Source organism: Artemia franciscana, chromosome 15 (genome assembly GCF_032884065.1).
Source record: "Artemia franciscana chromosome 15, ASM3288406v1, whole genome shotgun sequence".
Lineage (NCBI taxonomy): Eukaryota > Metazoa > Arthropoda > Branchiopoda > Anostraca > Artemiidae > Artemia > Artemia franciscana.
The window spans coordinates 17777339-17804929 of NC_088877.1; the positions used below are offsets into that span (position 1 = coordinate 17777339).

General features: G+C 34.2%; 2 protein-coding genes across 5 annotated transcripts in view; both read left to right on the forward strand.

The window, feature by feature from the left end:
- LOC136036117 (tachykinin-like peptides receptor 86C) overlaps positions 1-27591 on the forward strand; it is a 186594-nt gene that overhangs the window by 69908 nt on the left and 89095 nt on the right. For all 4 annotated transcript variants that reach the window (XM_065718133.1, XM_065718134.1, XM_065718135.1 and 1 more), the window contains 2 exons: positions 11084-11239; positions 25835-25949. In XM_065718133.1, coding sequence (XP_065574205.1) covers positions 11084-11239; positions 25835-25949 — 271 coding nt within the window. The remainder of the gene's footprint in view (positions 1-11083; positions 11240-25834; positions 25950-27591) is intronic.
- On the forward strand, positions 1072-7304 carry LOC136036116 (uncharacterized). Its single transcript, XM_065718132.1, has 2 exons — positions 1072-1143; positions 2735-7304. The coding sequence occupies exons 1-2, from the start codon at positions 1097-1099 to the stop codon at positions 5109-5111; spliced, it is 2424 nt and encodes an 807-aa protein (XP_065574204.1). The 5' UTR covers positions 1072-1096; the 3' UTR covers positions 5112-7304.

Consider the following 27591-nt stretch of genomic DNA (forward strand, 5'->3'; position numbering starts at 1 on the left):
AACTGGCTACGAATTTACCGGTCTGAGAGTCAATGAACTAAAGATGGTGTTCTTTGATTTATGTCCTGTGGTAAGCAAGCAGCAAAATAGTGATCTTACATATGTGACAGCTTAACGAACGAAAATTTTTTAGGAAAATCCATGACAAATCTGGGATAAACGTAAGGTCAGGATATCAAAAGCTCTCGTTTATAAATAATTGAGAAAATTACCAACAGCATTCGCTCAGTTATGGCAAGCTTGTCTCTCTGCAGACCCTTGCAAAGCTTTATGCAGCAGCTGCTCTCCCTCACCTACCCTATGTATCGCCGCTAACGGACTCACGCATACGGCATACTAATAAACTGAAACTCTGGTTTTTATACTGCAAATACCCCAAGTTTTCGTTTCGTGCCCCGCTGTGTGAGAGAAAAACGTTCGTTTTAAGGCTAATGGTCTTAATTTGTGTCCAATGCTATTTCTCCTATGATAGAAAATCATGAATAACTTCTGCGATTTAGGTGATTTTGAACTGATTTGTTTTTTGATGACTCTCGAGTTAAAAAGGAAAAAAATGTTGGTTTCACTTTTTCTGTATATGCTTTACCTATTGTGTAAAAAAAGAAATCAAGTTATTTTGGTTTGGTGAATAAAAATTTAGTGGATGGGAAATGACAGTAGATTTTTTTTTTAGTTCATCCTGCCAGTATTTAAAAAAAAATGTTGGTTGCAGAATTGTTATATTTTTATTTTTAACGGTGCAAAAAATTATTTTTAATTTTCAACATTTTTATTGCTAGAAGGTATGAAGTTGGCTCCAGAGGGTAGAATTTTGGATCATATGTAGATTTTATAATCTACAACCATTACAGAAAATTTCTGATGTCTATCATAAATAGTTTGAAAGCAAAATCAGAAAAATACAATTTCAAAATGTGCTTACTTTTTACTTATTTTACCCCTGTTTCCGGCTTAATAGCGTTCTTTATCAGCCAATAGAAAAAAAGGCGGGATTCTTATCCAATTTTAGACATTACGCCTAGAAGGCATTGTGTCTCTGATTAAAGCTGTTGACTTGTCAACAGCTATTGACTGAAGTCAATAAGACATTTGAGCTATGAGGAAGAAAATTATCAACAAAAGGTGGCTGAATTTAAAATACCGGTAAGTAAAAATTACATATACAAGTTTCATTCCCTCTTGTCCATTAAATAAAAAAACAAGTTTTTTTTAACTGCATGTAAGGAGCGACATTAAAACGAACAAAAATTATTCCGTTTATGAAAGGGGGTAGTCCCCTCCTCAATGTCCCGCTCTCTACGCTAAAGTTTGACTCTTTCTCACAACTATACTTTTTAAAACAATAAGAAACTTTAGCGTAAAGAGCGAGGCGTTGAGGAGGGGACTACCCCTTTCATATACGGAATAATTTCTGTTCGTTTTAAGTTTTAATGTCGCTCCTTACTTGAAGTTAAAAAACCTTTTTTTTTATGTAATTTTTGAACGTTTTTAAATTAATGCATGTTTTGATTTGGCTCACCGCACAACGAAATTTGCATATCTTTTTTTGTCTAAATGGCTTTCTCATATTTTTGTTCTGACGATTTTGAAGAAAATGGGGTGGGGGAGGAAGTCTAGTTGCCCTCCAATTTTTCGTAACTTATAAAAGCACCTAGAACTTTGTATATTTGTATTACATATATGAGGGGGTTTGCCCTTTCGTCAATACCTCGCTCTTTACACTAAAGCTTAAATTTTCTCCCGGTTCTTTAAGAATGACCCTAGAATCACCAAGTCCGTAGAATATATAGTTGAAATTACTTTAGCGGAAAGAGGAAAGAGCGAGGTATTTAGGAGGAGATGAACCCCTCATATGCGTAATAATTTCTGTTCGTTTTAAGTTTTAATGCTGCTCCTTACTTTCAGTTGAAAAACTTCTTCATTATTATTTTTTCAGTGTTTTTTTTTTAATAATGCTAGAAAATTCTATGCCCCTTCATTGAATTTCTTTCCCCCGTGACAAATTCCTCTAAGTAAAGATCCTTCAACGTAGCTCCCTCCCCTCTACCCCCCCCCCCCTCAGCCAAAACCCCTCAACCGTTGACTTTTAATTAAAAGGAATAGTTATGGGAAAAGTCAAGTCATGGCCAATTGTAGAAAAAGCCAAGACAGATTGTCCAATTGAGTGGGCATCAGGTCAAGGTAAACACTGGTCAAAGTTTATAACTTGTAGCCCCTCCCCCGGGAACTATGGGGGAGTAAGTCGTCCCCAAAGACATCTTATTATGTTTTTTGACTATGCTCAAGAAAATGGCTATCTCAAAATTTTGATCTGTTGACTTTGAGAAAAAAATGAAAGTGGGAGGGGGCCTAGATGCCCTCCAATTTTTGGTCGCTTAAAAAGGGCACTGGAACTTTTCATTTTCATTAAAATGAGCCCTCTTGCGACACCCTAGGACCAATGGGTCGATACGATCACCCCTGGGAAAAAGAAAACAAAAAACAAATAAACACACACCCTTGATCAGTCTTCTGGCAAAACAATTCTATGACTTTTAGGGCGTGTTTCCCCCTTTTTTCCAAAATAAGACAAATTTTCTCAGGCTCTTATCTTTTGATGGGTAGGACTAAATTTAATTAAAATCCGATTCTTTTGACGTATTTATTAGTATCAAAATTTCGTTTTTTAGACTTTCGTTTACTATTGAGCCGGGTCGCTGTTTTTTTTTTCTATGGTTCTTTTCATTTTTTTTAGAAAGGTGCTGCTTGGAGAACAAGATAAAGATAATTTGTCAAATGGATCAAAAATTTCAGAAGAATTTTCAGCAAATCCTCTCATAGACGATTCAAATAAATTGGGAAACGGTAGTGGTTCTTACGGTGTTGATTGCCCCGATACGAATACTGAGATAGACTTATCTGGAATTCCAGATGGAAACTGCATTGTGAATCTAAGGTATTTCCTTGCTGAAGTAATTTCAGCATTCAGACACAAAATCAGTTGCGATCACGGAAAATTGATTATAAAGCAATTAGAAAAGAAAGGCCTGAAAACTGAACTGAAAGTTAAGTGTAATAAGTGTAACTGGGAAAAGAGGATTAAAGGTGAACCAGAATGTCCAGCAACAAGCGTAAAAGAATATATTTCAAGTTTTACGGACCAGACACAGGTTGCTTTTTCCGAAAAAAAATCAAGTCTTAAAGGCTGCTTGAATTCGAAGGCTGTTTGGGGAGCCATGGGTAGTGGAGGAGGGTATTCTACACTGTGTGAATTCTTCGGGGTGCTTGGAGTGAAACCAATGTCACGAATAGTTTATTCCCGTATGGAAAGGCAGCTTGGTAATGCTTGGATGAATAGTTTATCGGAAATTTTGCTAGAAAATGGACGAGAGGCCTTAAAATCAGCCATTCATGATGATAGGTATAAGGAGGACTCATACTGGACAAAAGTGATATGTGATGGAGGCTGGAATAAGCGTAGCAAAGGACACGATTATTCGGCCAAAGGATGTGTTGCAGTTATCATAGATGCATTTTCGAAAAAACTGTTATATGTTGGCATAAAAAATAAATACTGTTATATATGTTTTTCTTCTGCAAACGCCAAAGTAATTCCCAAAGATCATTTCTGCTTTCTGAATTATAACGGAAATTCAAGGAGCATGGAAACAGATATTCTAGTTGAAGGCTTTCGTTCCAGTGAGGAGATGCACGGATTACAGTTTTTAGAGTTTATCGGTGACGGTGATTCCAGTGTTTTTTATAAGCTAAAACAAAGTGTTTCCTACGGTTCCAACATACGGAAACATGAATGTGCAAATCACGTCACAAAAAACTATACCGCCCATCTATATAATTTGTGCAAAAATAAAAAAGGTTTGTACACAAAATGTCTTCCCCGAGGAATTATACAGCAACTGACAAAAAATTTAAGGGGCGCGATAAAAATAAATTCTGAAAATAATGGAACAGCAGAAGAATTGAAAATCTTGTTAAAAAGAGGTCCGTACCATGTTTTCGGAAACCACACAAAATGTGATTCTGGCTGTCCTAAGATTGCTGAATTGGCCGTGAATAGTAAAATAGAAGATCGGTGGAATAATTTTCCCCTGCAGGTGTTTGAAGATGTTATGACAGAGGTCGATATTGTGTGTCGAAAAGCAGAGCAGCTTCGAAATGACGCAACTACAAACTTAGCTGAAAGCTACATGTCAGTTGTTGCTAAATTCATCGGAGAAAAGCAAATAAGCCGGTCTAAACGAGGTTCATATCATGCAAGAGTTCATGGAGCAAGTCTTGCTTATAATTCAGGTCCAAAATGGCATCAATTAGCTTGGAAAAATATTTTTGGGCTTAGTCCTTCTAGCGTAACAAAAAAATATTGTAATAAAACGGCTAAGCTCCGTGTAATATCTAAACGTAATTTGACCAGTTATTATAGTGCTCTTGGAGGAAAACACGTTGCTAAGTTAAAAAATAGAAACTATAACTTTGGTAATCGTGACTATGGACCAAATTGCAATAAGCCAGACATGACTTCTGATGAAATGAATTTGGCTATACAAAAATATACTGACGAGAATTTAAAATTGGATTTTGCCAGTATAAGCTGTTTGTTCAACAGTACCAAGGGTCAATCCAAAAATGACACTTGGGTTGAAGAAAGATCTAAGAGAATAACTAGTAGTTACTTCCACAGAATTGCAACCAGAAAAAACAGCACCAGAGTTGCCCCAATTGTTAAGCAAATTCGAAACTTGGGACCTAGATTCTGCTCTGCCCTAATGAAAAAGGGCTTAGATTTAGAAGTAGTGGCACTAGAAGCATATGAAAACAAATTCAACTTAAAAGTCGTAAAGGGAGATCAAATAGGACTCAGTGTGCATCCACAGTATCAGTATCTTGCTGCATCTGTAGATGGACTGCTCCCTAATGGCACACCTATAGAGATAAAAACGGTGCATAATATACCAGAGTTCAAAACCATTTATGATGTGGCCCAGTCAAAAAATTTAGTTAAAGCATTTTTTCTTGAATTATCCAGTGAAAGTCTTCAGCTAAAAAAAATCACAGGTATTTCGCCCAGATACAAGGCCAACTCGGGATACTGGATAAAATGGTACGCCACTTAATAGTTTATAACTCTATTGAGGATTGGGAAATAATTACAGTTCACCGATCGAAAGACTACTGGGAAAAAATATTTCCGAAGCTTGAAGCCTTCTGGAATGAATCCTTACTTCCTGAAATTTTAGACTCAAGGGTTGCAAGGAATATGGAAATCAGAGAACCTGTGTCTGTAAAATGTACAACAGCCCACCAACCGAAGGACTCAAGCTTGTCTCAAGAAATAAAAAGAGGAAAAAAAAGAAGGTTGAGTCGAGTTGAAGTGAACAGCAAGAAAAAAAACGCACAGAAGGGATCGGGGGAGAACAGTGAATTTACCAGGAACTCAATGCATGAAAACAGTGATTTTGAAGAAATAATTTGGTCTGATTTGGAATAGATAAATCTTCGTGTTTGATAAAAAAAATGTGTTAAAAAATATTGGCAAGGAAAATTCTTTTTTCCTCCATAAATTTCTGTCTCATTCTTCGTCAATGTCCAAAAATAATGAAGTTTCTTATCTGGTCTGAAGTATATTAAATACATTTAATACAAACAATTTTAGTTTTTTTTATAAATTTCTTGTATGTTACTTGGGCTTAATATTTGTGATTTTTATAGTTTTTCCTACAATTATTACGTTTTCTGTACAATTCGTTCATTTTTGGTATTTAATTAAAGCGTCATTAAGTTTCTTTCCGAAATCTTGTGCATCTCGCCCTAACACAAAATAACGTTAACGCCCTAATCTTATTACAAGGAAAATAGCTTTCATCTTATTAATTCCAAACAAATGACAAAAAAAAAAAACCTATAAAAATCAAGGTGACTGGAAAGATATTGAAAATGAACTGAATATGTAATGTATAATTATTTAGTGTTTAATATACTAATTACAGGAAGCATCAACAATTAAGGTTTACAGATTCTATTTAGCGACAATTTTTTATTTTGTTTTACGATTAGAAGGGAACTCTAGCCCAACTCCTATGGGCAGTAATTTGTGTCCTTTTTGGTTTAACTTTAGCACTCATTTTAATTTTCAATCGTTTAGGATTTAATTATTTGTATATAGCAGTACCCATTTCTTTTATGTTTGGTATAATTATTTATTTTTATTTCTCTTCATTTTCAGTCAATTATGCATAGACAGTAATGTTTGACCGTTTCACATTTAGATCATTGATTTTATTTTCTGTCCGTCTGTTTCAAATGGCTCTTTAATTTTTGATTACTTAACTCACTAGCCTAATTGTATAATGTACATTCCCAGATTGCTATGAAATCACGATCTTGTATCAGACTTAGCAGACATCTGCCATGCTTGGGATACTTATGTCATGCTTGGCACAGATCATTCACTCTTAGTACTGTTCTCACAGTTCCGCTATGCTTGGCACACTTCTGCCATGCTTGGTACTAGCCACCTGAGGTATATGATTTCTGAGAGTGAAAAACCTCTCAAACATTCATCCTTTTTCTTTGGGTAGTTTACTTTTGCATGTGCGGACTGTTTGTTTTCGTTGTTGTATTTTAATGGGGGCAGATACGATGGACAAGGGTTTTTAAATTCCTTTTGGGAAATCCCGAACTTTTTCTTCTATTTTTATCGCTTTTATTCTATTTCAATAAAAATTATTTTTTATGTGCTTTAACCTGTATGCGCCTGAGAGGCTATATTTCTTCCAAAATAAGTTTATTAGTACGGGTATGCATTGAGTTTTTCGTTTTACACAAACTTTTCATCTTGTTATCTTCCCAATAAATTAGTTTTATTTCCATCAATTCTGTTTATATGCTACTTTTTCATAGTAAATTTATGATGGAATGGCGGATTAGTCTTCTTAGTTATTTAGCAGGATGAGATTGAGGAGCACAAAAACACAAACGTACGCAAACACAGGAACAAGTCTACACACACACATCAAATTACCAATTACGCACTTATTGTTTGATGCAAGCTGTGCTAGAGTTTTGTTCGCAGGAATTCTTCAATTCAATTCAATCATATATATTTAAACAAAAAACACATAATTACATGTACATAATCTGCCAGGAAAGCACAAAAGTGCTTGACTAGGGCAGAAACTTCACTAAAGAATAATTAAACAATCAACTAACAGAAACAACGAATCAACTGGATTTATCAAAAAAGAAAAAAAAAGAGAAAAAAGGGGAGTGACGAAGAGATAGAAAAGAAAAAAAAAAAGAAAAGAAAAGACCGAAAAGAGGAGGACCGCATATTCAAATCCAAACAGTATTTCTGTAACGACCCTTCACTGCTCGCTTGAAGGTAGTAAGGCTATTTGAGTTCCGGATTTCCAAGGGGATTGAATTCCAGATAGCTGGTGCATATCCGTAGAAAGTCCTTTGCGAAAGCCAAGTTGGGTATCGCACAGAAGATTCTACTCCTGGAGGTAATCATACATTCTTTCATGGACTACTTTCTCGTAAATCTTCGAAAAAAAAAGGTCAAATAGAAATGGATCGGTAATTACTCGGTTCATTTTTTGACTTCCCTTTGTGAAGGGGTAGCACTCGGGCTAATTTAAGTCTTTCTGGAAAAGTTCCCTCTTCAAGTGATAAATTAATCAGATGAGTCAAAATAGAAATAACAATTGTTTTTGTTGCTTTAACAACTTTTAACGATACTTCATCTACTCCACAGGATTGTTATTTCATACTCATAATTATTTCATTTTCATCACAATTTGTAAAAAGGAATTCAGAAGTAACATGACGAGGTTTAAGTTTGGGGACTGGTGGACTTCGAGAACTGGAGATTAAAAGAAAATAGCCAGGTGGGTGTTTCACCCACCTGGCTAACTGCTTGCAATTCTCAATACCCAAGGGTTCTCCCAATAGCCAAACAATTTTCATTTCCAAACGGACTCGGTCTCGGTTGAGGTTTGGGAGAGTTCACGCTTTACATTTCAAAACAGACACCCATCTCGAAAATAAAAGATTTGTCTACTTTTCGTACAAGTTCTACCATTTGCATTCAATGCACATCGAATCAAAATCTCTGAGCGAAAAAATATAGGATTACCCTTTAAATTGATGTGCAAAAGAAAACACTATTTTTAGCTCAGCAGTGGGTATATTTTCTTTTACATAACCTGTTCATCTAAATTAATCTCCGTAGAATCTAACGTGCTTTTACTAAACAAACATCTTTTGTTTTTTTCTCCCACTGGTTTATGTTTTTGTCAAGTCTCATAAACGAGTTTGCTATCGAATAGATACTAGCAGTGGCGTTATTAAGATTCTTAGAATCTGTTTCAGAAATTGGGCGGGAACAAAAAAGACCATTAGCCTTAAGATATCAAAATATGGTAGACTTAATTGTTGTTGCGCCATCTACTGAAAAAAGTGCAAAAACAGGCTGTGAAACATTTGTCGAGTTTTTGCCCCTACATCTGATCATTGAGTGAGTGCAAATGAAAAAAAATAATGCTTAATTTCATTCTTTGGAGGTGCAGTTTTGCTGTTTTTTCCTTTTCTTCTTTTGTACAACTCCGCTCTTTTTTCTTTTTCTTTTATGACCCAGAAAAATAAGATTTTTATTATCATTATTATTAATTCTCAATAATTTTCTATCTGACTCATCTCTTTTCTTATCTTCGTTAAAGGTACAGTTCAATTACACATGAAATCAGTCTATACCAATGTTTTGAATAAATATCTTTAACAATTATATCTATAAATTACTTCAAACTGACTTCTTTTTGCTCTAAATCTTAGGACTAAAGAAAGGTGTCAGATAAAAAATGGTATAAACTTTGGTATTTACCAAAGTGTATTAACCACAATATACGTTTTTTGCGTTTAGCTTTGCAGTATAGTTTGTGTTCAAGTCTTAAAAATTCCACGATTTGCTTCGGGTTCATGAAACAAGCTTAAATATCACCGAAGTCTATGAAGGATATTACACCTACAAAAGCCATATCTTCAAATTTTCCGATCGTATCTATCTGAATGTTTTTTATTGGACCAAAAACACGTTCATCTCTTAGGCAACAAATTTTACAATAGGAAATAAAAAAGATAAGAATCTTCAAAGGTGGAAGCCTTTCTCCTGTTTTGCTTTATTTTAACGGAAGCAAGGTTTGACCGTCTCAATGGCGAACCCGAGAGGCGGAAAAAAAGGAATAATCTACACCTCAGGAATACAGAAAGAGGAAAATTTTGGTTGTTTGGAGGTTTGTTTATTATTGTTGGGAACACATTAAGTAAAATCATTTTCCACGTATCCTCAAATTTCAACTGTAATTGCTGTAAATTTGTGTTTATAAAAAATATATTACAATCCTGTACAGTCGAGGATTTATTTTCTTCGGCATTTATTGTAGCAGGAATCTCAAAATATAGAAAAGAAGATAGGAAAAAAAAATATTGAACAGAAACTGCTGTTTGATAATGAAAATGGAATTTTGCAACATGATTCTATGTTATTTGAAAATAAATCAGTACTTTACTGTTTTTCAGTTTAAAGAATCCATTAAGGACTAATTTATATAATTGACAATTTAGTCAGCCATTTATTTCCACAAAATATCCACTGTAAAATAAGTATATACAGTTTTATTTAAAGATAACCTCTTATTGGATGCAATACAATCCAGAATATTTCAAGATTATCCTTAAGGGTGGAGAAAAACTTACATATTTTAAGTTTATATTCGCGAAGTTTTAGGCTTCACCTCTTCAAGCACAAACTATAGGTGAATGGAATAAGCTAAGGGACTTTCTTTTTTTGCATGGTAATTGGAGATTGGCCTTTCAGTGTGGAAAAAAAGCAAAAAAGAGATATTAATAAAAAAGACCTTAATGTCAAAAGGCATTTACATCTCCCACTTATTCCTTTTTTTTAAAGAAATATAGAAAAGAACAAGTGCTAAAACTATTTGAGATGCGTAGCGTATTCTACCCAACTAACGAAAGCAACTCCAACATGTCTTAAATTTCCACACTTAGCATAAATCTTCATCTATCTATTTAATATGAGGTTAAGTGAGGGATTGATGATTTGAAAAGATATAAAAAGAAACGATTTTTAATAAATTTTAAGGTTCAAACCAAGAAAATTCATTCCAAGTAAGTGAAAAAAAGCTCGTATTAAGTTGCTTCAACGTAAGCATGAAATCTCTTTATACGACGATCATATTACTTCAAGATATTTTATACGTTGACATTTCTGAAAATAAGGTTAAAAGACATTAACTATCCCTTTAAGCGTGAGAAGAATAATAAAAGAAGCTTCGTGATTGGTATTTTTGTTTTGTTAGTAATTCTGGATGATTTATCAGCTATATATTTCTTTCCTATTAAGTAGTCAAGCAGATTGACTCCTAGATTATAGAAGATCAATATATATTGTAAAGAAATATGTATTCCCTTATGAATATAACACTAAGAATGACCTATTGCAATTCTATCGCTTCAGGAAGATCGACTGTGGTAATTCAAAAAGTGACATGTCCCGCAAAATGGACTTGGCAGGAAATTTGAAAAACTTAAACATTTGTCTTGTTTTTTTTTTACTGTTATTGATAATTCTATCTAAAGTATTCAAGTATTCAAGCGTTTTTTTCTAGGCATTCAAGATTCATACAGGATAGTTTTACATCACAAAATGCAATATCCTTCTATTCCTTTAATTGAGAATAGAAAATAATAAATATTTTGGACAAAAAAGGCTTCGGTATATTAAGAACCAAATAAGAGGAAGGAATGTAGAAGAAATAAGCTGTAAAGGTGCTAAATTTATAGTGAAAGGTTTGTTGGTGAATGGTATAGTGAAAGGTTAGTGAAATTCCGGTTAGTCGGAAAATATTATGCAATACCCTTTTAGCGGCTGCTGCTTAGATTGGTGTTTCTAAGTTAATTTGCTTAAAAGAAGTTGCACAGAGTCTGTGAATTACCCTAACTGTTATGTTAAAACAACAAATGGTCAATTATTACTTAGCATGTTTAAGGTTCTTAAATTTTCTTCCAGACTGTAAGGAATACTGGAATGAGTCAGAATTGGAAAGCGCTTTGGAACCACCACATCATATGTTCCTGGTTCAGCAAATTTGCTGGTCCTTCGTTTTTTCTGGCTTGATTTTAACCGCTGTAATGGGAAATATCATGGTTCTCTGGATTGTTTTTGGTAAAATGTTTCTCCTGGATTCTTTTTTTTCTAAATTTCCTTCTGTTAACGAAGAACTTAGAGCAGAATTGTATACAAAGGGAAAAGGCATAATTCAAGTCTTAAAATATTGCTTGTATTCTTTGGAAACAAGTATTTTCTTTTGATTTTTGCTGCCTCAAAAATGAATAATAGTAGCATTAACACTGACTTAATCACTAAAAAGTGTATGGATAGAGATCATAGTAATCCTCATGTTTTCCATTGCGCGTAATACAAGTAGTGGTGGGACAAAAAGTCCCATGCTTACACCCTTATTTGGTGTCAGTTTACCTTTAATCCTATTTATACTGCCTGAGGGTTGTCCTAGTAAAATTTCAGATAGACAGAAGTTGAAAATCATGTTTAGACTTTGCGTAAATAACTATTGTTTTGTGCCTATATATATAATGAATTTTAATATATTAATCTCTGTGCTGTGATTAAGGTTTTCAGGGGATTTTGCATAGATTTTATCCTCCCCCCGTCAACTCTGAGTAAGCCCTGTTTACATGCTACGCTGGGCTTAGACCTAATGAATTTTTTTAGAATTCCTAGGAGGCAAATTGAAACTTTACTTCCTCATTTTCTTGGTAAATTTTCCGGTGATGGTCCAGGATGTATGTTCTGTAAAGTTAATTTGAATAGGAGCTGAGCTGCATGGGATTGAGTTAAACGGGGATTGACTTACAAGAGTGTTTAGTTTAATGAGGATTGAGTTAAACCGGAGGGATTTCAATGGGATTGAACTAAACGGAAGTGAACCGAAAACTAACTGCTTTTGAGGAAATACAACAAATCTTCTGCAATCAGAAGCCTGCCGCTTAGCTAAAGAGTTTTTTATTTCGAAGCTTGAAAAGGTTAACTAAAAATTTTTGGATAATCTTCTAGAATACAATCAAGATTCAAAGTGCGGTAATGCCTATTATTTTTGAGGTGAAGTTTTAAGGGGGTTATGAAAGGTGAAAGGAGAACTGAAAATTATGAGTTGGGGGAGAGGAGGAAAACCAGACGCATTGGCATATAGAGAGAGACAAAAAAATACATACAAGCATGCAGAGTCAGACACAAAAAAGCATAAATACAGACACAGAGACCTGTAAACAGACGCTTAGTCACACATGCACGGGAGGAGAGAGAAAAGAAACATACATAGAAAACACAGTTGGTCACTCAAACGCACAAAGACAGTTGAGTACAAAAATCTCAACTAGTTGGTAATTTCCGATTCTTACAGTTATCAACTAGGTATAAAAAATTTAATAAAAGTACTTATGAGTATAATAAAGTCAACTAGTTGATAAATTATATGTTTTACCTGTTGACTGAGTATCAAAAATTTAATAAAACCACTTCAAAGTACAACAATCTGAGCTAGATGATAAGTTACGTGTCATTTAGTTGCCGACTGTATATAAAAAATCAATAAAAATCAATCTTGACTACAACAAACTCAGAGAGATTAAGAGATGGGATTTAATAGTCGAACAGACTGCCTTGCTGGGCTGCTGCACCGAGTAGGGTCCTGATACAACAGCCTTATGACATAAATAATACAACCTCGAGCATTGTTAACTGCTCATAGTTACTTAAGATATATTTTTAACTATAGGACGTCGTTTGAATAATGAAAGTAAATTTTATGTTCTAACAAAATTAATAAACTTGTGTGCTTTTTAAGCGATAAAATGAAAGTCCTGTGAGGGAATTAATACATAATCAAATGTTGTTAATTTTTAAAAGTTGTGTAACATATTCTGTTGGCACTAGTGAACTACTACTTTTTGCAGTTACGAAACAAGTCTTTTTAACCTTCAGCAAAGGTATAAAAGTTTTATCAAGAACTTATCTACTTAAATACTACATCAATAGCTTATAAGATGATTGGACCATATAATAGTTAATTTATTGGTTTGAAAAAAATAATCTTGTGGTGCTATATTCTAATTTGAATTTTCGTTATTGTCTTTGCAACACGAATAATTTGAATTCTATCACTGGAAAAGGAACTATAATATTTTTGAATATTATAAAAGCTTCTGGAGTATCACATTACGCCGTATAAACAGACTGGAATTCTATGATTGAGTAATTAAACCATGTAATAAAACTGGTAAAGAACATAGCACTGATCAGGAAGAAGTCCAAGAAGTATGCAATTTTTTCAAAGTTGAAGTGCTGTTCGTAAAGGGTAATGTGCCTAAAGATAAAGTTCTGATTTAAAAATGTAACCCAAAATTAGACTTTTGAATTTAAAGAGTATGACTGATCTAAATTTAAACGAATTTGTCATCGTCCCAAAGACGAGGTTAGATGAGGTTATCATGAGGCATATCTGAACGTGATAAACACATAAATTAAGATAAAAAAAGCATGCTATATCAAGAAAACCCTCGTTTGTGGTTGTTTATTATTGAACTCTATCTATTATTTATATGAAAATGTGTGTTTTTTTCGAAAAATCATTTAAATATGTTTAAGCAATAAATAGCTTTAAGCTTAACCCGTCTTTATTTATTAGAATAAGTGAAACCCTACTCTAGGTCTATCCTTCCCTATTCCACCAGGAATGTAATATAAATGAATATAAATTCAGTGTGTTTTAGTTATTGGCTGAAATTCCGACTAGATACCAAGGGACATATTTGATCATGATATTTGCATCCGACACATTAAAGAGTAAAATATATCATAGGACCCCGTTTTGTGGATGTTTAATAGTGGAATTTAAGCAAAAAACATCTTTAAGCTTAATCTGTCCTTATTTTCAAAACCTACTACCAGAAGCAATCGCACAGGTAGTTACAAACAAAGCTGAGATGGCTGAAAATATTGAAATAAAAATAGCTTTTTATTGCTATTATAGCATCTGTAAGGACAGTTACCTGTGATTTCACCAATACTTGTTAGTATGATGCAATTTAGAACATATGGATTTTAGTATCACTGAGGTGAGTGTGGAAGAGATGAGAAAAGATTGACTAAAATGAAATCAACGTGAAAGGAAAGAAGCTCAATTTTAAATTTGTCCATTAAGAAAATACCTTAGAAGGACCGTCTTTACCGATCTATGAAAGCTCAAAAACACAAAGATATCATTGGAAGAGGGGATATAGTATATTCGAAAGGCATAACGAGGAGGAATATAAAAGATCAAGAAAAGCAGAGTCCTGCTACAGGAAGTTTTCACATTCCTTGAGAATGATCAGTGAAGATTCATATAAAAGAATCGAGCACACAAGAAGTCACCAAGGCTCTAGAAGAACTACCACTCATCAGTCTATGACAAATATTGTTATTGATTACACTTTTAAGAGTATTTTTGCTTTTAGATATATGCAATTAACCTTTTTTCCATTTTAATTTGCTGTTAGATTTTCATAAAAGAGCTGGGTTAAAGATTATTTTTAACCAATAATACTAAATATTTCCTATTAAACAAACGTTGAATTTATTAGCGTACTCTACAAATAATGGAAGTATTACAAAGTAATACATAAAATACTTTTTACTGAAAAAATGACATATAGAATATTATAGTAAAATAATATGAAACCTTTGTTTCCATTCCACAAAATACTTCATTATGTTTCCTCTTGAAATGAGACTTGTTCCATTTTTGGGTCATGTTCGAGTTTTAACATCGCTTCAGCTACAATCACAACGCGCATTTTATCATTGGTACTATTGGAATTTATTGAGTATATCTGTTGGTATACAATCAATGATAGTAATAATGTTCACGCGTGCTTTGCTTTTTTCGTCGATTCATCTTAATATCCCTTTTTCACATTGTCTGCCAATGCCATTTGCATTATGCTCTCGATTTTACTAGCTATGACTACAATATTTTTACGTAAGTCGCAGTTTTGCAACTTGACAAGATATTCATTATAACAGTTAACTGCTTTCACGATTGGCTCACTTAGGTTCATTTAGCGTGGCGGGTCACCCTAAGTGAACCTAGGCTAGTGTAATTTGAAAGTAGTTAGCTTAAAATACAGTTATGTTGTTATCTATAAGTAGAGATGAAAAGATAGCGGAACTTGAGGTGGTGAAACACTTTGTCATCTATAATTTTAAATGTAAAACTCTCTGAAAGTTTTTTTTTTATACGGGTGACTCCGCAGTATTCTGTAGCTGGTCATCGAAAGCAGCTAGTTTGTTTTATGTTTTTGGTCAATATTAATTGTGCGCTGGAAGGATTAATGCATACGTATTATTTGAATAAAATAAACATGATATATTCCATGGCAGTGTGTGCACTGTATAAAGTTACCGTTGATTTGAAATATAAAAAACACAAACACTTGAATTGTGAAATAAGTTATAATTTAGATCTTATTGGAAATGTATGCGTGTGTTGTCATGATAGTGAGAGATTAAAATTCCTTTGGAGAATCGAAAAAATTCAACTCTTATGATGGTGGATATGCGAGAGCACCATTTCCTGAAAAGTTAGTGTTAAAAGATAATGCAAGCCTAAACCTAATAACTGACGATGAAGGTAAACTTCTTACTAATAGTTCTGGTAACACATTACCTGTTGACAGATCCTATCGCAATTTTTCTGGTATTAACCTTCAAATAAAAGCAAAGGGAAAAAGACAGGCCTACTGCTGCGCCAATGTTATAATACATATCTTGTCTATGTGTCAAGACAGCAAACTATCCAAAAATATTGTGGTAATTGACATCGAAATCGAAAACAAATAAAAACGGCATTGGCAGACAGTATAACAACTCCTAGTAATACATAACTTATGCCGATTATGGCCTTAGGCTATTCGAAACGCCTAGAAAAGTCTAATAATCACCCAAGCAGATACTGTTCAATCAGTACCTCAGGCTTTCATGATTGAAGCTGATTCGGAGGGGGGGGTACCTTACGGATACAATCGATCGGATACTTTTTACCAGTGCGGAAGCTGGGCTTGATCTAGAAAGGTTTCCTTCTGGGTGAGCTCTCTCGTAAAGGTATGACTGACTGACTGGCACGTACGCAGGGGGGGGGGCCTTCGGGCCCGGGCCCCCCGAAATTTTGTGAAATGTTTAATTTTCCCATGGTTTCTTGGGATTTCTGGCAAAAGTAGGACATTTATTAAGATTCTAGATACATGTGTGAACCTTTTTTTTGGATTTTACAGCATGCAATTATGTGGTCAAGTCACTTCCCAATTATTAACCCATTTTCTGTCTAACTTTTTACCCTATTTGAAGTAATTAGCGATTGTACTGTTATTTTTTTGTAAAGAGAGTTTGCTTTTCACAGCAAAATAGAATTATCCTTGATATTAGGGCGTTTATTCCCTCCCCCTTTTCAGGATAAAGTACAGCTTTTAATGGATCAATGTTGGAAAATATTATTTTTCATTAAAATTGACATTTTCGCAATAGAAAAACTACCCCCCCCCCACAGCACCCATATTGCACTATTAACCCTAAAATTTCCCTTTCAGTGGGATATAATAGATTAATCACTGGTTCTAAATCGCTATGAATATAACCTGAACCTAAAACGTACTTTTGAGGCTTCAGTCTCCTTCCCCCCATCTGCTACAATACTAGAGATTAAAGTTAATCTGTATTTATCGATATACGTGCTTTTTGCATTTATTTAGTTACTAAATAAAAAAGTGATTAAAGTTAATCTGTATTTTCCGATATACGTGCTTTTTGCATTTATTTAGTTACTAAATAAAAAAGTGCTACTTTATATCTGCTGTTTCAAAGGTTTTGAGCCCCCCCCTCAGAAAAAAAAAATTCCTGCGTACGTGCCTGCCGACTGAACTTAGGAGGTTTATTCTCCCATAGAAAAATACTAGTTGTAAAATTTTAACTCTAGCACATTGTAGAAAGAAAAACATAGTGTAGTAGAAACAATCAGAAAGGAAACATAATGTTAACTCCAATCACAAAAAAAGAAAAAAAGAACTGAACAGAACTTCAAAATTAGAGAGCCCTTCTTAAAACCTGTGCAATTACCTCTCCCCGTGCGACGCTCTGACCGATCGCAGGTGGTCTAAAATTATACATTCTTGGTGATACTTTATAAATTTTGCAATTTATCGAGAAAAATTAAAAATATATTTGGCCTAGCGGACTTAGTTTTATTTTCTTATAACTTATCTAATTAGCTTACTTTAGAAAATATAAGAGATACTTAATGAAAAAGGAAACAGGAAGGAACGAGCTAAAAGAAAACTAACAAATTATAAAGAACACAAGGACACTTATTTGATAAATGCAACTTACAATTGCGGTTGATTGTTTAGCTTTCTTTGAAAAAAATATTTTTTTTCGAAACGTTTTTAAAACAAAATTTTGTTCGTTTTTAATTTACATAATTTCATTTGTGGTCAAAATTATGGATATCTGTAAAGAATTTTTTGCCTGAGTGCTTTACCTCAAATTCTAATTCCCATTCGCGCTTATAGTGCCAAAATGTTTCTATGGAGCTCAACACATAACGTTTTTGCTACTTTTCATCACTAAATTGGAAATTTCCCTTCCTTCTCCTATACAACCTAAAAATTTCCACCTCAATCCCCAATATCTTCTAAAAAGCAAATATGGTATTACGATAAACTGGAAGCACATATTGTTATTTTATTTAAGTGTACCCTCTCCTCCTAAATATAGTTTACCATCCAGTTGTCCATCCCTCTCCATCAATTATCCCTAAAATTTTGCCTTACTACCCCAATCTGCTCCAAAGATTCTGTGCACACACCATTTTGATGGCTTGGAACTACATAGTATCTTTTGATTCATTTCAATGATAAACAGTGCATAAATTATAAGCCCCATAGGAGCTTATAGGCAAAAACCTGTTATTGGATCAGAGATAAAATTGTTCAGCCCGTTCCCCTCCTCTTAAATCAAAATTCAGGGTCTTCTTACTCCACTTTCCTCCACTCTTTTGGCTGTTCACAAGGCTTTACAAGTATGTTAATTCGATGGCCTAAAAGGTTCGATTCCTTCCATGGATCTGTTCCTGAGATTTTGCATTTTTATTTGTATTTAGCATAACCCTCCCCTCCACGACATAAGACAAGATTCACTTACCTCTCCCCTCCCTAAACCCTCACTGAAGCTTTCCCCTTGATATCTCAAGTCGTTTGCAAAATATTGCAATGGACCATTTTGACAACCAGAAAATGCTGAGTTTCTTTTGATACACCCTGCTTATGGTACAAAAAAAGAGGCTTATAATACAAAAATATTTTTGCGTTTCTGAGACATAATGGTCTGCCCCTTAGCCCTTCTCCTTGAACCATAATTTGAAAACCACTTCTTATATCCTCTCCTTTCTTTCCCCGACAATTTCATTAAGTTCTAATTTCAAATCCAAGTAAGCACAAGAGGTTTTCAATGCGATTTCGATAAACTGGATATAATCAGCGTCTTTCCATTTACCTTTGCTGCCTCACCTAAGCTCTGATACCAAATCATTGATCAAAACCCCCTCCCACCTGCCCCCTTGAAAATTCCCTGAAAATTTCATTTTAACCTCCTTAGCCGTTTCTGGTCTATTGCAGATACGTCATTTTGACGAGCTCTTATGTACATCGTCTTTGGATATAATTAAACATAAAAAAACTAATTTTTTTAGCTGAAAGTAAGGAGTGACATTAAAACTTAAAACGAACAGAAATTACTCCGTATATAAAATGGTTTGTCCCCTCCGCAATGCCTCGCTCTTTACGCTCAAGCTTTTAATTGTTTTAAAAAGCAGAATTGTGACAAAGAATCAATCTTTAGCGCAGAGAGCGAGGGATTGCGGAGGGGACAAACCATTTTATATACGGAGTAATTTCTGTTCGTTTTAAGTTTTAATGTCGCTCCTTACTTTCAGTTAAAAAAACTAGTTTTTTTATTTAATTTCTGAACGTTTTTGAATTAATGCATGTTTGATTTTGGCTCTCCGCACATAAATTATTGAAGTGAAATTAGTATATTAATTTTTTTTTGCTAAATGGCTTTCTCTTAGTTTTGATCAAACGGTTTTGAGAAATAAGGGGTGGGGAAGGAGGCCTAGCTGCCCTCCAATTTTTCGGTTACTTAAAAAGGCTACTAGAACTTTTAATTTTCAACGAACGTTTTTATTAGTAAAAAATATACGTAACTTAAGAATTAACTTACGTAACAAACTTTTATATTCTTATATTTTTATTATGTGTACAAGGGGGTTTGTATCCTCGTTAATACCTCGCTCTTTACACTAAATCATAAGTTTTGTCCCAATTCTTTAAGAATGACCCCTGAATCAAAAAGGCCGTAGAATAAATAGTTGAAATCACTAAAAATATTTTAGCATAAAGAGCGAGGTATTTATCTCCTCCTAAATACCTCGCTCTTTATGCTAAAGTATTTTTAGAACCCCTCATATGCGTAATAATCTCTGTTCGTTTTAAATTTCAATGCTGTTCCTTACTTTCATTTGAAAACACGTTTTCATGTGTATTTTTTCATTGTTTTTTTTTTTATAGTAATGCTAGAAAATCCTGCGCCCTTTTCATTGAATTTTTCCTCCCCCATGACATATTCCTCAAAGGAAAGATCCTCCCACAAAGCCCTCTCCCATCAACCCCACCCCCCAAACCAAAAAATCCCCATGAAAACGTCTGTACACTTCCCAATAACCATTACTATATGTAAACACTGGTCAAAGTTTGTAACTTGCAGCCCCTCCCTCAGGGATTGCGGGGGAGTAAGTCATTCCCAAAGACATAGTTATTATGGTTTTCAACTATGCTGAACAAAATGGCTATCTTAAAATTTTAATATGTTGACTTTTGGAAAAAATGAGCGTGGGAGGGGGCCTATTTGCCCTCCAATTTTTTTGGTCACTTAAAAAGGGCACTAGAACTTTTCATTTCCATTAGAATGAGCCCTCTCGCGACATACTAGGACCACTTGATCGATAAGATGACCCCTGGGAAAAAAAACAAAAACAAACAAACAAATAAACACGCACCCGTAATTTGTCTTCTGGCAAAAAATACAAAATTCCACATTTTTTTATATACGAGCTTGAAATTTTTGCTATAGAGTTCTCTGATATACCGAATGCGATAGTGTGATTTTCGTTAAGATTCTATGACTTTTAGGGGATGTTTCCCCCTTTTTCCAAAATAGGGCTAATTTTCTCAGGCTCGTAACTTTTGATGACAAAGAACAAATTAATTGAAACTTATATATTTAGAATCAGCGTAAAAATTCGATTCTTTTGATGTATCTTTTAGCATCAAAATTCCGTTTTTTAGAGTTCCGTTTACTATTGAGCCGGGTCGCCCCTTACTACAGTTCCTTACCACGAACTGTTTTAAAAGAAAATAATTCGGTATTTCGGGGCTTCTGACATTATTACTCCTTTGCGGAAGTTAGGCTCAAAATTGAAAAAGGATTATATTTTTTCTCTGGGCCCCTTCCACCTCTTAGTTCGTTTATTTTCCCGTTAGTTTTCACCTGTTTTCGCTTTATAGTTGTGTTATCTCTTAGCAGTTCTTTCGTTAGTTGAGTTATGGTTGTGGTATATATGTTTTATCGCTCGTATAGTTGTGTTATTTTCAAATTATACTCCATAATAGAGAGGCTCCGAACACCCAGCATTGTATATTAAGCTCTTAATTTGCCCTTTTTTTTGTAACGTGACCAGATACGTCCTGCGCCCTTTTCATTGAATTTTTTCCCCCATGGCATATTTCTCCAAGGAAAGATCCTCCCACATAGCCCCCTCCCTCAACCCTACCCCCAAAACCAAAAAAAATCCCCCTGAAGACGTCTGTACACTTCCCAATAACCATTATTACATGTAAACACTGGTTGAAGTTTGTAACTTGCACCCCTCCCCCAGGGACTGTGGGGGAGTAAGTCATCCACAAATACATAGTTATTATGATTCTCGACTATGCTAAACAAAATGGCTATCTCAAAATTTTGATCTGTTGATTTTGGAAAAAAATGAGCGTGGGAGGGGGCCTAGATGCCCTCCAATTTTTTCGGTCACTTAAAAAGGGCACTAGAACTTTTCATTTCCGTTAGAATGAGTCCTCTTGCGACATTCTAGGACCACTTGGTCGATACGATGATCCCTGGGAAAAAAAAAAACAAAACAAACAAATAAACACGCACCCGTGATTTGTCTTCTGGCAAAAAATGCAAAATTCCACATTTTGGTAGATAGGAGCTTGAAACTTCTACAGCAGGGTTCTCTGATACGTTGAATCTGATGGTGTCATTTTCGATAAGATCCTACGACTTTTAGGGGATGTTTCTCCCTATTTTCCTAAATAAGGCAAATTTTCTCAGGCTTGTAACTTTTGATGGCTAAGACTAAACTTAATAAAACTTATATATTTAAAATCAGCATTAAAATGCGATTCTTTTGATGTAGCTATTGATATCAAAATTCAATTTTTTAGAGTTTTGGTTACTATTGAGCCGGATCGCTCCTTACTGTTCGTTACTACGAACTGTTTGATTCAAAATTCTTCTCAACAGTTCCCGAAAATTAAAACTTGAAATGATTTCCCGTTCATGATAGACTGCGTAGACGTTATTTTGACAACATGGATTCAAATAGCATCTTTGATTTAATTGAAAATTCCCCCGACATCTCAGGAAGTTTCAACTTATCCTTAGCCGTTCCTGAGATATTGTATATATTCAATTTTGAGAATCAGGACGCACATAATGTCTTCTGATCTAGTTTGCTATTTTTTCCAAATTCCCTGGAAGTTTTAATTTAATACTTTTAGCCGTTCCTAAGATATTATAGACACGCAATTTTGACAATGTGAATGCGCATATTGTCTGTTGATTAGTTTCAATATCCTCCTCAAACTTCGTTGAAAGTGTTAATTTAATACCCATATCTACTCTTGATATACTCTAGAAATACTATTTTTACAAACAAAATGATATAGTGTCTTTTGGTTTAGTTCAAAATCCTGTTTAACATTCTTTTAAGTTTCAATGAATACCCTTAGACTTTCCTGAAATATTGCATATACTCCTGGTTGGCAACTGGATGCATATAGTGTCTTTTGGTTTGGTTCAATACCCTCTCACCATTTCTGGAATATTTCAAATTACTTCCCTGAGACGTTCCTAAGATATTCTACTTACACTGTTCTGATAACCTGGAAGTACATTTTGATCAAAAGATTATTTTGATATTCCCCTAAATATCCTTGAGTGTTTCAACTTCATACCCTTAGCTTTTCCAGAGATATTGCAGACGTATCATTTAGAAAACCTAGATTCGCATAGCATTTTTGTTTTAATTTTCAAGAGTTTCTTGAAAATTACAACTTAATATCTTTAGATATTTTTGAGACAAGCTTATTCCAGATATTGACAAACTGGATGTACATAGCGTTTTTTATATTTAGTTCCACATCGCTTTCAACTTTCTTTTGAAAGGCCGTTCCTGAGTTATTGTAGATAGTATTTACATCGTCAATTTGCATTTAGTATGGGGAGGCATATTTTCACCAGAGGCATAGCTATTAGACCATTAGAAAGTTTAAACAAAAATACTATTTCAAATTTTGATTAGATCTCTTTGGAGGTTAGAGGTGGAAAAACAGGCCAGAGAGCTCTTAGCCCTCCAATAATTTTTTACAGTTAAAAAAGCAATGAAACTTCCGATATCCTATCCAATGGGCCCATTCCGCAATTTTCACGATCACTCTTTCCATAATTAATAGGACTGGGAAGAAAATGACAAATAATCAAACAGTTCGTGGTAACGAACTGTAGTAAGGAGCGACCCGGCTCAATAGTAACCGAAACTCTAAAAAATGGAACTTTAATACCAATAATTACATCAAAAGAATCGCAATTTAATGCTGATTTTTAATATATAAGTTTCATCAATATCAGTTATACCCATCAAAAGTTACGAGCTTGAGAAAATTGCCTCATTTTAAAAAATAGGGGGAATTACCCCCTAAAAGTCATACAATTTTAACGAAAATCTTACCATCAGATTCAACGTATCAGAGAACCTGATTATAGAAGTTCCAAGCTCCTATCTACAAAAATGTGGAATTTCGCATTTTTTGCCAGAAGACAAATCACGGATGCGTGTTAATTTGTTGTTGTTTTTTTTTCCAGGGGTGATTGTATTGACTGAGTGGTCCTAGAATGTCACAAAAGGGCTCATTCTAACGGAAATTAAAAGTTCAAGTGCCCTTTTTAAGTGACCAAAAAAATTGGAGGGCACCTAGGCCCCCTCCCACGCTCATTTTTTCGCAAAAGTCACCGGACCAAAATTCTGTGATAGCCATTTTATTCACCATAGTCGAAAAACCTAATAACTATGTCTTTAGGGACAACTTAATCCCCCGCAGTCCCAGTGGGAGGGGCTGCAAGTTACAAACTTTGACCTGTGTTTACATATAGTAATGGTTACCTGGAAGTGTACAGACGTTTTCAGGGGGATTTTTTTGGTTTATGGGGGAGAGTGTGGGTACGTGGGAGGATATTTCCACGGAGAAACTTCTCATGGGAGAAGATAATTTCAATGAAAGGGGCGCAGGATTTTCTAGCATTATTTGAAAAGCAATGGAAAAATAAATTTGAAAAGTTTTTTCTACTGAAAGTAAGGAGCAGCATTGAAAACTTAAAACGAATAAAAATTATTACGCATATGAGGGGTTTACCTCCTCGTTATACCTCATTCTTTACGCTAACGTATTTTTAATAATTTCAACTATTTATTCTACGGACTTTGTGATTCAGAGATCATTCTTAAGGAATTGGGACAAAATCTAAGCTTTAGTGTAAAGAGCGAGGTATCGACAAGAGTTGAACCCCCTCATATACGCAATAAAAACATACGAATATAGAAGGTAGTTACGTAAGTTAATTCGTAAGTTACGTACATTTTTTACCAATGAAAACGTTTGTAAAAAATTAAAAGTTCTAGTTGCTTTTTAAAGTAATCAAAAACTTGGAGGGCAACTAAGCCTCCTCCCTCGCTCCTTTTTTCTCAAAATCTTCCGATTAATTGCAATTAATGAATATGCAAATTTTGTTTTAATTATTTATGTGCGGAGAGCCAAGGTCAATACATGCATTAATTCAAAAACACCCAGAAATTAAATAAAAAAAACAAGTTTTTTTTAAATGAAAGTAAGGAGCAACATTAAAACTTAAAACGAACAGAAATTACTCCGTATATGAAAGAGGCTTTTCCTCCTCAACGCCCTGCTCTTTACGATAAAGTTTCTTACTGTTTTAAAAATAGAGTTAAGAGAAAGAGTCAAACTTTAGCGTAAAGAGCGACGCGTTGAGGAGGAAAAGCCCCTTTCATATACGGAGTAATTTCTGTTCGTTTTAAGTTTTAATGCTGCTTCTTACTTTCATTTAAAAAACTTATTTTTTTTTATTTAGTGCATTGAAGGGCTATGGCTCTTTACTACAGGTCACGCTAGAGCGTTGTCTCCGATATATGCATTCAAGGTACGACAGTGACTTGATTCAATTAATAAATTTTTCAAACAACCTGGGCTTTTTGATTCAAAGCAGCGATTTTATTAATATAGGTGAGGCTTTTTACTTCGCTAATCACCTGTATAAGCTGCTTGTGGATACACAAGGTTTCAATTTCTAATTGGTCATTCCAAAATGTTAAGTTACAGGAAAAGATAAAAAAAATCCTATTTTCAAAAGAGTCTACTATGGAAAGAAGAGCTTTGAAAACGGTATGTTTTATTAGATCGGACATTTTTTTAATTAGCTGTAAATAAAACAAAGTAGTACGATTAAAGTAAAGAGCGAAGTTGCAACTTAAATGAACCAAAAGTACTGTTTCGCAGTCTCTGGAACATATTTTTGGAAAACTGTTTTAAATATAACTGGCCCTTAATGCATCCAAATATTAATAGAATTTTCAATAATGAGTGCTTTAGTGAAAGCAAAAAACTCATGCAACAAAACAGGATTAGGAGCAGCATAATCCTTAGGAAACCTTCAAATAATAAGAGACTAATTTATGGAGATCTCAATAATCTCTTACCGGCAAAATAATGAATAAATTTGACTATGCAATTTTAGTTCGTTAGGAAACTTAAGCAAGAAATTTATCAGGTCAGGTTATTTGAAATCGTTTTTCAAAAACATGTTACATAAACTGCGAACAGCAATTTTTGTTCGTTTCTATTTTCAACATCGCTATTTACCTTCATCAAAAAGCCTTCATTTGTTTTTATAAATAATCTGATATTAGATTTTAAAAATATTGTGGGTGCTGTTTGCCGAAAAAACCTTGGTCAATACAATAATGTAATTGATCCTTGCCAATCATTGCCACCTATTTAGCATTACTGTACCTATGGTAGTAGTAAGAAATTATTGCAAGATTTAGGAAAATGCTGATGCATATTCTTTCGTGAAATGGTCTATTTTTTAATCAGAAACTGAATTTCTAAACATTGAACATTTGGGAGTACATACATATTTTTCTTTGAAGGCTGGGCAACAAAATAAGCAGAGCCACTCTCGACGCAGATAATCCCCCTCTGTGTGATGGACTATTTTTTCATTTGTGTTTCTTTATTTCAGCCCATAGGAGGATGCAGACGGTTACAAATCTATTTATAGTTAGTCTAGGTCTAGCAGATTTGATGATGGCAATGCTGAATTGTATATTCAACGTTGTATACGCTATAAACGACAAGTAAGTTATTTTGTTTAATATTAGCATTCGAACCTCGGATAAAAACCATCGCCGTCACAAAACCAAATAGAGTCCAAAGGTCTGCTAACGAGAAAAAAACCCTGGCTCTTATAGTCTATAGAACATGTCCATAATATGAACAAAGTCAGCGGTTTTATTAACGGTAATGTGCTTTATACTATTTCTAAGAACGACTGTAGGGGTTATTAGACCCGCTACAAGCTTAGGTTAGACTTTTTCTCATAATAGACCTAGAAATCGGGATAGAGATGCATTTTTCGGAGAGATTCAATACGAAAACAGCTACTAGCCTCATTTCCTACTTGTTCTCGTACGAAGCACTAACCAAGTTGGTATATTCATCTTAATTAAAAAAATAGAATCGTAATTAAAGCTCTTCGTGTGTCTACAGTGCATCAGACTGCGGAATATAGCAGTCTAATGGCTCAGCCTCTTCTCAATCATGAATCTGAGGGGGGAAAATTTAGTCAACACATCCTCTCACAACTTCTTGAAACCACACTGTTCTTCTCCTAAAACTTCATATAAAAAATCATTAAGTCTAAAAATTATTATCATGGCAATTAGTTTGCTTCCTACAAAAACCAAGCTAGTGTCTCTATAGTTACCAAACTTACTCTTAACACCTTTATTATAAAACGGTTTAAAAAATAATTTCCCAAAATCGCTAGGTGCTTCCTCTTTTCCAAAAATCATTGTCTCAATCTTCAGTAATTTATATCTAACTTTACAACCATCATATTTCAAAAATTCATTTAACACACTATCAGCACTTTATCGTTTTAGTACTGTTTCAGTATTATCCCCTCAATAGTTTTAAAAATACCCCTAGGGAGTATACTATTGGAGTTACCAATCCCTCGATACGTTATTACACCCATCTGGGTCTTACGTAATACTAGAGTACACCTGTATTTTACGTAATAGTACGGCACAAATATGTGTACATAATAGGAGATTTTATTTGTTTAAATCTTACGTAATCTTGCGTGACATGTTAGATCTTACGATTCACTTGCCTCAGTATTGGATAAGGGTTCAGTGTGTCAAAATTGATGATATTCTTCTTGGCATAGTCTTTAGTAATGATGCTTTTAGACTATTGGATGTTACAAGGAATTGTTGGCTAACCCTAGAATGGGACGAGATGTTTACAAGAAATATAATATCATTGAGTAAATTTAAGCTGGAAGAATAATTATGTTTTGCAGCAAAAGTAAATACAATGCATATACAAAGATTACAAGACGGATTAGATGCATTAGTGAAATATATTGAAGTCAATGATCTGAATCAATATATAATAATGGAGTGAGTTTGCTACTATAGACTTTTTGAAAATATTCTCTTGTTGGATATCTTACTAGCGATAAGAAGGTAGAAAGAATCTTCATTCCTGGTTAGTCTATGATTGGCAGTGAGAATGTCAAGATAAAAATAATTGGATTTGAGAAAAAAGAATCATACGGAATCTAGTGCTTTTGAAAAATATTTTATTCTAAATGATCATTTTCAAGAGTTATCTCTTCAAAGAAAAATACTCTCTCAAAGAATGCTTGAAGATATAAATAAAACTGAGTCTCCATGTTTGGACTACTGTATGAAACTTTGACGTCGAAGG

What these genes read in the sequence shown, in the direction of transcription:
- LOC136036116 (XM_065718132.1), top strand. Translation starts at nt 1,097, where the DNA reads ATGAGGAAGAAAATTATCAACAAAAGGTGGCTGAATTTAAAATACCG. An exon ending in TGGCTGAATTTAAAATACCG is followed by an intron (nt 1,144 to 2,734) that starts GTAAGTAAAAAT and finishes CATTTTTTTTAG; the next exon opens with AAAGGTGCTGCTTGGAGAAC.